The sequence below is a fragment of the Pundamilia nyererei genome, unplaced genomic scaffold (assembly GCF_000239375.1).
Source record: "Pundamilia nyererei isolate P.nyererei 1_Seehausen unplaced genomic scaffold, PunNye1.0 scaffold00326, whole genome shotgun sequence".
Lineage (NCBI taxonomy): Eukaryota > Metazoa > Chordata > Actinopteri > Cichliformes > Cichlidae > Pundamilia > Pundamilia nyererei.
This window is the reverse complement of record NW_005187727.1, coordinates 218895-229884: the sequence shown is the minus strand read 5'-3', so window position 1 is coordinate 229884 and position 10990 is coordinate 218895. Positions and strand designations below refer to the sequence as shown.

The window sequence follows — 10990 nt, the reverse complement described above, 5'->3', positions numbered from 1 at the left end:
CCCCCTCTGCCTCGCCCTCCTTTCACTGCTGTTTAATCGTTTCAGCCTTTCTCTCTTTATTTAAACTTTAAATAAACCAAAAATATAGAAAATATAATTTTTCAAATTCATTGATTTTGTAAGTTGAAACTAACCTTCCTGATTCCTGTGTAAGTAAGTGCTCTAAGCTCACATTAGATAACAGTGAGTGTTGGTGTAGGGTGGAGGTTGGGTGGAGGATTCTTCGCTGTGGTTTAGCTGCAGGTTTGGTTCTTTTATTTTCTGTGCAGAGAAACGTTTCTATATTCACGTGGTCTCGTTATCAGGATAATGAAATGATTGTTCCATCTTCTCGCTCAGTGAGATCATATGTTTTAGCTGTAAGTGTAGCAGTCATATGTACAGTGAGGTGCAGGTGGTGCTGATGGAGGTGCAGCTTGTCAGAATAAAGCAGGTGAGCCAACCTGTAACCGTCTGACTACAAAATCAAAATGTGTGTTGTTACTTTGCCAGAAACATTTTGTGTTGTGAGTTTTTTTCTGTGTAGAACCGAGTATTTCTGCACTGCTGCATCTGTACTTTGACCAAATCAAAGTATGTCAGTACTTCCCCACCCCTGACTCTCCCTCAGTCCCAGTAGCTGCAGTCAGACAGATGGTGGAGTGATACTGGAGGGACTGGAGAGGCCATCAGCATCTTTCCTCTCACAGCTCTCAGCCTCGTCTGGCACTTAGCCTTAGAAAGACTCACGAGTGGCTCGCTGCGCTGTTCACGCTGCATATTCAGGCAGAGTGGAAGCAAAGAGGCCGTCAGAGGGAGGTTAGCTTAAACGCGATCACGTTTCCCTTCTTCCAGCGTCTAAAAATCTCAGATTCCTCAGGACGCGGGGTCATTTCCTGCAGCTCCTGCTGTGCACCCATCACGGCGTTCTGCTCACCCATCACGGCGTTCTGCTGCAAACGCTGAAGCGCACATGCAGCTCCTCGCTGGGCTGAACTCTTTTCTGACTCAGTTCATATAACCTCAAACCTTTATGAAGCCATGGTCCTTTTACCCAGCATGCTCGGGGAGCTGCCTTGCTGATGTGTGGTGACCAACACAGAGTTGGCGGCGTAGCTCTGGCGTTTCCCCTGAAACTCGGCTCATCTTTTAAGAAACATTTCTTTGTGTGTTTTCTTTTTTTGTAAATGGAAACGAGATCCGTCGCAGTCGTGGGTCTCGTCTCCGCTGACACCACAGAGTGTGTCTTCCACTTCCCGCAGCGCTCTGTGCAAACACAGCACATTAGAAGTAATCACGGCCTCGAGCCAATCACCAGAGCCCGAGTCTGTTTTCCTGTATTTGCTGGGCTGCTTTTCATTTAGTTTCTGCTCTGCTTCATCCTTCCTCTCTGCCTCCTCTTTAATTCTCTCCCCCCTCCCTAATTCCCTTGCTCATCACTTCCGCCTCATTTCCTCTGCAGCAGAGGCGTCCTGCTCGTCTCTGCTGCAGCTCGAGTTCATGTTTAGGTTGATGATTTTTACCTAAAACTCCTGACGTTTCCTGCAGTGCCCTCCATCTGTCTCTCTGCTGCGTTTTCCTCTCTCAGCTCTTAATGAAGATAGGCGAGGGGGAAGAGTGGGGCTGTGCTGCAGGGTAAAAACATAAAGGTCTTCGTCTCTCCTCCCTAAGGTGGGCTTTCACCCTCATCATTATCTCGTCCTACACGGCCAACCTGGCAGCATTTCTCACGGTCCAGAGGATGGAGGCGCCCATCGAGTCTCCGGACGATCTGGCGGACCAGACCAACATCCAGTACGGCACCATCCACGGAGGCTCCACCATGACCTTCTTCATGGTGAGATTATTTTTTAATCCAGCCATCCCATACGGTCATCTCAGGCACACAGAGGCGGTCTCAGGGATTCTACTTCCTGTTAATCTCACTGCATGACAGTGCGCTGCAGTCCAGCCTGGGGTGCAGCATCGGTGAACAGATTTTAATGGAGATAAATGGCAAGAATCATTTTTTACACCTGCAGGAAAATCCATATTTGACATTAGTTTGTCCAAACAGCAACGGCAGCATTGATAACAAGTCTTCAGTGTTTCTCAGTCAGGCAGCTTTTAAAACCGCAGCTTTCTGCTGATGCAGGCTGATTGTTCAGGCAAGTCTGTAGGACAGCACGCGCTCCAAACTCCCACAGACGTTAGTGAGACGCCCAACAGGAGGCTGCAGGGGTTAGAAGCAGCAGCTGGTTGAAGGTGAAGAAAATCACAAATGGAGGATGCTGTAAAGCGGCCTGAGGTGCTGTGACGTCCTGAGTGCTCACAGAAAAGAGGTTTCACTACAATCTAAACCTGTCTATGCCGACTGTGTCCACCTCTGCTTTAAAAACATGATGGAAATTTACGTTTCGTTCTGCAACTGTGAAGAGCGCGTCGTGACAAAACATGAGCTCATGTTGGATTTGATGGCAGCAACAAAAGGTTGGAAAAGTCAGAAACTGCATGTACAAACAGAATCATGTTCCTCACTGTGAACATGTCATCATCTACATGAGGTCATCAGCACGCAGGGACGAGGCCGATAACTGCGACCTTCAGCAGCGCTGCATTAAAGGATCAGTGCACGGCTCAGGAACGCTCCCAGAAACCAGCGTCTGCCTGCAGGTTAAAGCTGCATCACCCAGAGAAGAAGCCACGTGTGGCCACGATGGAGAAACAGCCCCAGTTTACACACTGATGTTAATGATGCGCATGGAAACATGGACCTGTCCAACTTTTAGAGACGTGTTGATGGCATCACATTCAAAATGAGCTCAGATTTTTATTGACATGCTTCATTTTTTTATTCTGTTTTGTTCTCAATAAAATATGAGTTCATGAGATCTGCACACTTATAGAGTCTCCAAGCTTGTACGTTGGGCGTTCTCTATTATATATAATAGTAAATTATTAAAGATGAGCAAAATAATGGATGAGTACTGCCCTGTATGCAAAGGCCTCGATGTCAGCTGTTATTTGAATGTCAGTAAATCCATTTGCAGACCGACCAGCAGCAGTTTCCATTCACATATGAGAATTTTCAGAATCACAAAAAGATTAAATACTGGAAGTAACGACCCGTAAGTGTAGAGACACAGATCCTGTGTTTGATCCTGGGATGATGTAACCAGTAATAACACGACCAGATTATTCATAATTAAAAATGCTCCCAAAGTCCAGTTCAGCACACGGCTACGCCACCTGTCAGTCACAGAGGCCACGCCCCTAACCATGCAAACTTTCAGTCTTGTATTCTTTCAGTAAGTGTTGGTTTATTTCTCCCGTGCACTCAGAAACATTGACGTGGGTGTTTATGGGCATGGACCCACTGTCGGAGGCTGCCTCGAGTGGCCATTAGAAGAAGTGCAGATGTTTCACTGAACTGATGGTAACTCGGGCGTAGCTCTCAGCAGAGCACCAAACACCAGCTGTTTGAGGCAACTATCAAACACGGACCATAGAACACGTTCAGACACTACAACTGTCCTTTCACCTTCTCTTCCTGCAGAACTCGCGGTACCAGACGTACCAGCGGATGTGGAACTACATGTACTCCAAGCAGCCCAGCGTGTTCGTGAAGAGCACAGAAGAGGGCATCGCCCGCGTGCTCAACTCCAAGTACGCCTTTCTGATGGAGAGCACCATGAACGAGTACTACCGCAGCCTCAACTGCAACCTCACGCAGATCGGAGGACTGCTGGACACCAAAGGATACGGCATCGGCATGCCTCTGGGTGAGGAGGGGGGAGGGGCTAACCGCGTACCACAAGCCAAGGTAGACTGCCCCCTGCTGCTGAGTGCTGGTGTTAAATAACTTGGGATCACTCTGTTCTGCTGTTAGCGAGGTCTCTGACAGCTCAGGTGATCCTGGTTAACACACAGTTAGCAGAGTTAGTGGAGAGAAGGAGGAACAGATGTTGACAGTGACAGAAAGACACGAGCAGCTTTCAGGAGAGCCGCCGTCACTCGTCGGCTTGGTAACACATGAGCATCGAGGCGGCGGCGTTTACTTTACATGCAGGAGAATCACAACACAGGAGTTTGTTTAATTTTTACGTTCCCTCTCTCAAAGTTTAAGGTGGAGTTTTCTAATGGCCGACACCAAGAGTTTGGCTGTACGGCAGGAGCTGTCGGCCAAAACGACACACGGCAAAAAGCTGACACAGAGTTTGTAGCACAGCGACGAGCTGATTGCACTAAAAGAATCAGGAGTAAGGAAAGGGCCATCTGCCCTTTGATCTATCGATTAAGGGTGAGGGGAGGCGGATGGGACAGATTATATAAATTATATCTGATATGATTTAAATATTTAATAGCGAATTTTAAACATTGATCATTGGTTTGGGCGAGAGAAACAAACCCTTTGATCCTGTAATATATATATATATACATTACAGCTTGAACTCTGGGTCAAAGATTCAAGTTACAGTTATTTATATTGTCTATCACCTTAAATCTTCACTCTCAGACGAGTATCTGTGACAGTGTATATATAGGTGTATTATATAGAAAAGACAAATATTGTTCGTTTAATATGTTGGCATCACTAAATTTGGCTCAATGCTTACATACATGTGTAAAAAGAAAACATATGAGCTGTGAAAACTGTGTCTGATAGAATGAAGAGTCGACTGATATATGAAATATTCCTTTATTGGGTGAGAAAATCAGACCATGTCATAACTGCTGTAAGTCACACAGAATAGATATCAGAGCCTTAAACAGGCTGACTTCTGCTAAATGGGTCAAACTGGGCAGGAAGTCTACAAACACATAACATCCTTATAGAATATGATGTAACACTATAGATCAACTTAGCTCAGAATATATAAAGCATATAAACAGTTACAGCAATATGATGCAACAAACACAGCAGCTACTGATCCAAAATACTCAAAGCTTCATAGAACTGGAACCAACATTTATTTTAGCTCCATCCTGCTGCTGATACAGACTTTAGGTTTCTGAACATTAAACTTGTTGCTGCCTTTCATAGTGTGTAACTTGAAGGCCCTGAGTACTCTGAGTACTTTCTCCCACACTGGAAACACTGGGATGATCACATTATGTGAACATTACCTAATAAGACTGATTCAGCACAGACAGTTATGTTAAACTTTCCTAGCAGTCCTTCACAAACAGGGAACAGTCTGTCTATTCTCTCCATCTGTCAGCTGCTGCTGGCTCTTCCTCCTCCTCTTCCTCACACACTGCTGAGTTTGTCCTGGTGGATCATCAGGGCTGCAAAGCCTCACAGATGATGTGCAGCAGTGGGTCCCTCAGTCTGTCCTCACTCTGGACACTTGCAGTCGTCACACATGGACATCAAATGTGTGATAAGCTGCAGGATTCAAACACAAGTGTAACTTATAAACACATGTTCATACTTTTATTCCACAATCAGAGAGAAAGAAACAGAGAGAGAGAGCAGGACAGACAGGTGACAGTCTCAGGTGTACACACTGCTACAAACAGGAGGATTTAGTGTTTGTGTTATTACGAAACAAGAAGAGTCCCAGGTGGTGCAGTGGACACATGTGTGACTGCTGTGATTAAAGCATCTTTCTTTCAGCTTAACGAGTGAACCGTCAGCTCGTTCAAACACACGTTAAAGTGCGTTTGGCTCGACACCACCGAACAGAGGCAGCAATATAACACAGCTAACATTAACAGTGCAGTGGATCCTGCTTGTGCCGCGATGTTCAGGACTGCAAACCGAGCAGCATCACTGACTTTCAGCTTGTTGTGTTTGTGGATATATGACTGACTTTAATTATCTACAAAATCATCAGATTCTCTGTGAGATTAAGGTCGACTATTGAACGGCGCATATTTAAAGGCTTTAAAACCAAGTTAACGCTGGAAGTACAAACATCACTAACGTCACATAACTTTGCTGACATGTGGCCAACAGCAATTATTTAATGTTCTTCAAGTGACATCGTATTCAGTACTTACTTTTGACAGTTCACTCTTCGGCCGCTCCCTTCTGCCGTCTTTTGGAGCAAAATTATCCACACCCACCGCCGCACTATGAATTGTGGGATATATGGGACCACGAAGCGTGCACCGGACCACACTTGATATTTGGGGAAATCGACGGCGCATTTGGATCACACTTCGAATTGGGACAGCCGTCGTCGTGTGGCGGTGACGTAATCGCACTCAAAATGCGTACTTCAAGCGTGCGGTCTCTTAATTGGGACAAAGCCCAGTTCTGTCTCTGAGTGGATTTTGTTTAGGCGGGGTACTGCTGACACTCTACTGTGGATTGACTAACATACAGAAGCCTCTACTGCCATCCAGTGGTCAAGAATTACACTGCTGTAGAACTGGGCTGCTGTAGTTTAAAAACAGATTAACATGTGCCAGTGCAGCTGTTTATTGTTGTTATTAAATTATTGCCTTTTGTTTGATGATGAAAACAAACAATCTCTTGCCTCAGGGCAGGTTTAAAGTGTCAGATGAAACCATGACACAGTTAAATGTGACTGGATTGGTGAGCTCCACACCCACAGTCTGTGGATTTCGATTGAATCTGCCCCTGCTGTTTGCCCGGGAGACCCCAGAGGAGCAAAATGCTGTGGCGGCGTGGCTGCGGGGCTCGGTCGGGTTCCCCCGTCACCACGACAAGTAACAGAGCAAATACATTAGCAGCTGATCAGCTTATTTTACAGCAGGTCCATCACATGATGCAGTATAAAACGAGTATCTCAGAGACGGCTTAGAGTTTCACCAACCTGCAAAAAGACTGCAGGAGGATCAGAGCAAATGCGTAGAGCACCGAGCTGAAAAACAAAGTAGTGAGAGCTGTCAAAGAGGCTGTGTCCATCTTGTGTTTACAGCATATGCTTTGCCTATTGTCCCTAAAGCCAATCAAAGCCACCTCTGCTGACCCACGGCTGCAGAAACAGCAGAAGTGACGGTGTGGAGGGTTCAGTTAGTGTGTGTCTGCTGATAAGTGTCAGCCTGCAAGCTGTCAATAAATCTTTACTGAGGATTGAACGTGAGTCTGTTCAGTAAACAACCTGCAGTCTGGAGAGATTAGGGGATTACATCGTGCCTCAGGGTCTCGTCCAGAGCTCCGCCGCCCGCTGCCTCCAACACATCTGGAGCTCCAGTGGAAACGAGACTGCGGACAGCAGCGGCGATTTGTATAAAAGGTGCAACTGCTCGCGTTGTCGTTGTGTCGCTGTTTATGAGAACATGTTAAAAACCCCGTAGAGCGCGCCGCCGCCTCCACATCAGCACGTTTACCTGATAACAGGTGAGCAGGTGAGCTCCGCCATTAGCACCAGCCCTCTGTTTTCATTCACAGCCCACCTAAGACTGGATTTGTCTCGCTGCCTTTGAAAGAGGAACACCAGCCGGCAGCTCGTCTTCAAAGCCAGTTTAGTGCATCAGGACGCCGCGACACCGAGTGCAGCTATGTGCAGCCTGGTTGGTTCCCACAGACGTGAAACAGAAATCCACAGACGCTGAAAGTGGTGCAGAACGATGACCTCGTCTTGTGTGGTCATGCAAACATGATTCGATAAACAAGATAAACCCATAAAAAGTTTCATCCATCCACAGGCTCTTCTGATCATCTGTGCAGGCTCTGAAAGTTCACTAGTGCAGGACAGTGTTAGACATCACACGCCTGGAAGCTGAAAGTGGACTCAGGGCCACAGCTGGTGTGTGTGTCAGGCAGACAGAGGCTTAGATCAGTCTCGGGTTGGTGGTTTGATCCAAGGTTTAGCTCACGTTTATCCAGCATCAGATTGGATGAGCTCAGTCTGAGTCTGCTCACAAACACGCCTGTTGGCGGTCATCTGATTGTTTCTGGTGGTGCCTCAAAGCACCGAGGTGACCGTTGGTAGGATTTGATGCTATATAAATAAAACTGCAGTGAACTGTACGTCTGTGATGGCATACAGGCTGTGTCCACGAGTGCATCTGAAGGAAACTACTTCCTGTTCGGAAGTACAATACAATACAGTTTTATTTATATAGCACATTTAAAATCCCGAAGGCTTCGCAGTAATACGGAGAAACAACATAAGTCAATAACAGAGTACAGATCGGGCACTAACAGACAGGATGGAGGCATTAATAGAACAGAAGAGTTAAATAAAATAGGCATCAAACCTCAACACAGAGGGAAGGTCAATCGTGAGTGCGAAATATCTACGAAGATAAAAACTACAGTGAAATTAATGATAAAATAATACATTTAATAAAAAGTGTAAAAAGGGTGTTAACTGGTCAGGACAGCCAGGTTAAATAAGTATGCTTTCAATCTGGATTTAAAGGACTGGATAGAGTCCGAGGCTCGAATAGAAGCAGGGAGGCTGCAAAGGTTGGGTGCAGCTGAAGCAAAGGGTCGCCTCTGGTCTTCAGTCTAAACTTAGGTTGGTGATCTTAATGTACGACAAGGAGTGTGCAGCTTGAGGAGGTCAGTGAGGTAACTGGGCGCAATATTATTCAGGATTTTAAAAGTGAGTAGCAAAATTTTCAACTCAATGCGATATTTGATTGGTAATCAGTGTAGATCAACAAGAGCCGGAGTGATAGGAGCAAATTTTTAGCTCCAGTCAGAAGCCGAGCCGCAGCATTTTCAACGAGCTGCAGCTTTCAAATAGAGATGGATTGGAGGCCACAGTAGAGAGAATTGCAATAGTCTAACCTGGACGTCACAAAAGAGTGGATAAGAAATATTGTATTTTTCAAATATGGAGCCCAAGGGTTCCCAAAGTGAGAAAAGGTGGACATGCACCCTAAAACCAGAACAGGATTCAACACAAGAGAGTGTGAAGCCTTCAGTAATAAAACTTTTCCACTAAAATGATTAAGAAATTGCTCACAGAGAGCCTGAGAGGCCGAGCTCGACGATCCAGGACAGGGATTTATCACGGAGTTAAACATTTTGAATAACATTCGGGGGTTGTGGCTGTTAGTCTCAGTAATATCTGACAGGAAAGCTGCTTGAGCTGCCTCAACAGAGTTCTGGTCTAGAGAGCGGCTCCTACAAAGGATGTCGTAGGATATCTGAAGCCTACCTTTCTTCCACCTCCTTTCAGATCGATGGCAGACACATCGTAAGGCTCGTATAGTGTCATTTAGCCCAGGTTGAGTAGCTTCATGTGTGTCTTTAGATGCTGAATATGACTTCTGCTCCTCGTCAGGCTCTCCGTATAGAGACGAGATCACTCTGGGAATACTGCAGCTGCAGGAGAGCAACAGGCTGGAGATCCTGAAGAGACGCTGGTGGGAGGGAGGACAGTGCCCCAAAGAGGAGGACCACAGGGCCAAAGGTCAGTGTCATCGTAGCGTGATCATTTAACGTAAAAACATCATTTCCTGTTTCTGTTTGATGGAAAGATTCCTGCCTAGGACACAACCGTGCTCCTCGCTCATGTCAGTGAAGCCTTACCACGATGACACGTAAACAGGAAGTTTTTATCGGGCGTCTCCTTTCCTGTGCCGCCTGTCTTTTCCTCATTGATATAACAAATGACTTTGTCCTCCGCCTTCGCTGTTATTGTGTATTTGTCTCCTCCTTCTGAGGCGTCTCACGCCACCAACTCCACATTTTATGCCATCAAACAGGTTAAATGGCATAAAATATCGGTTGTTTTAAGCCTGGCCTGTTGTTGCTGATGGAGAGCACGCTGTGTTTGGAAACAGTCCTCAGGCTGGTAGACCGGTGTAGGTGAATCGATCTGTGATGTGTCCATCGCTGCGTTTCAGGGCTCGGCATGGAGAACATTGGCGGGATCTTCGTGGTTCTGATTTGCGGCCTCATCATTGCCGTCTTCGTGGCCATCATGGAGTTTGTGTGGTCGACACGCCGCACCGCCGAGACGGACGAGGTACACCATCGCACACACACACACACACACATACACACACACTTACAAATTACACTGGGCAGACGTGAACACTGCAGAGCATCTGTACACTGATACAAACGTGCTCAGGTCTTTACTGCGAGCACAGACTCTCTCTTTGCCTGCAGACATCTGCAGAGCAAAATCCTGAGGTCATTTAAGAACTTCCATCAACAGATTACAAATATTCAAAAGAATAAAACGACACATCTGAGCGGTGCTGGAGCAGGAGGGGCAGTGAACCACCAGCAGCCGTCAACATGAGACTTAAAAACACATTTAAGTTGATGTTTTTTAACCAGCTCCTGCCAACACAATGAGCTGCTGCTGCCACCTGCTGGTGTTACACCTCCACAAGGTCAAGTTTATTTATGCTGCACATTTCCAAACAGTCAGTGTTGCGCAAAGAGCTTAACAATGTAAAATACCACTAAAACAAATAAAATGTAAAACAATGATGCAGTAAAATATAGAGAAAAAAAAAGAAGTCAATAAAAACAACTAAAACAACAACTAAGGCTGTTAAAACCAAAATGTTTGGGTTAAAGTGGTTAAAGCCAGACCATAAAATGTGTCTTCAGTAGCGAGTTAAATTGATCAAGTGTTTGTGCACATCTAATATTTAAGGGAAGACTATTCCAAAGTCCTGGACCTGCCACAGAGAAGGCTCTGTCACGATGAGAAGCTTAGTCCGTGGATAAGTTGGTTTTAACTGGACCTCATGGTTTTCTCTGGAGCATAAAGGGGCTCAGCCGTTAAGCACCTTAAAAACGAAGTACAACTTTAAATTGGATCCTGTAAGGAACAGGGAGCCAGTGTGGAGACGCTAAAACTGGGGTTACATGCTCCTAACGTTTAGTGCCAGTTAGCAGACGAGCGGCTGCATTTTGGACCAGCTGGAGACATAAAGAGAGGCCTGGTCCAGACCAAAGTACAAAGAATTGCAGTAGTTCAGTCTGCACGTAACAAAGAGAAGGTGCAGCTCCAGGGCCACTGCTTCCTTTATTCCCAGCAGCTGATAGACAGCCTCCATCAGAGCGTGAAGGGTGTAGCTGGGGTTTGGGGGCCTCCACCAGAGCGTGAAGGGTGTAGCTGGGGTTTGGGGGCCTCCA

At 46.1% G+C, this 10990-nt stretch overlaps 1 protein-coding gene across 1 annotated transcript in view; it reads left to right on the top strand.

Annotated features, from left to right (window-relative positions):
• LOC102205406 (glutamate receptor ionotropic, kainate 5-like) overlaps window positions 1–10990 on the top strand; it is a 114623-nt gene that overhangs the window by 101118 nt on the left and 2515 nt on the right. Inside the window, exons 15-18 of the mRNA XM_013915586.1 lie at window positions 1651–1816; window positions 3515–3740; window positions 9174–9302; window positions 9739–9860. Of these exons, the coding sequence (XP_013771040.1) occupies window positions 1651–1816; window positions 3515–3740; window positions 9174–9302; window positions 9739–9860 (643 nt within the window). The remainder of the gene's footprint in view (window positions 1–1650; window positions 1817–3514; window positions 3741–9173; window positions 9303–9738; window positions 9861–10990) is intronic.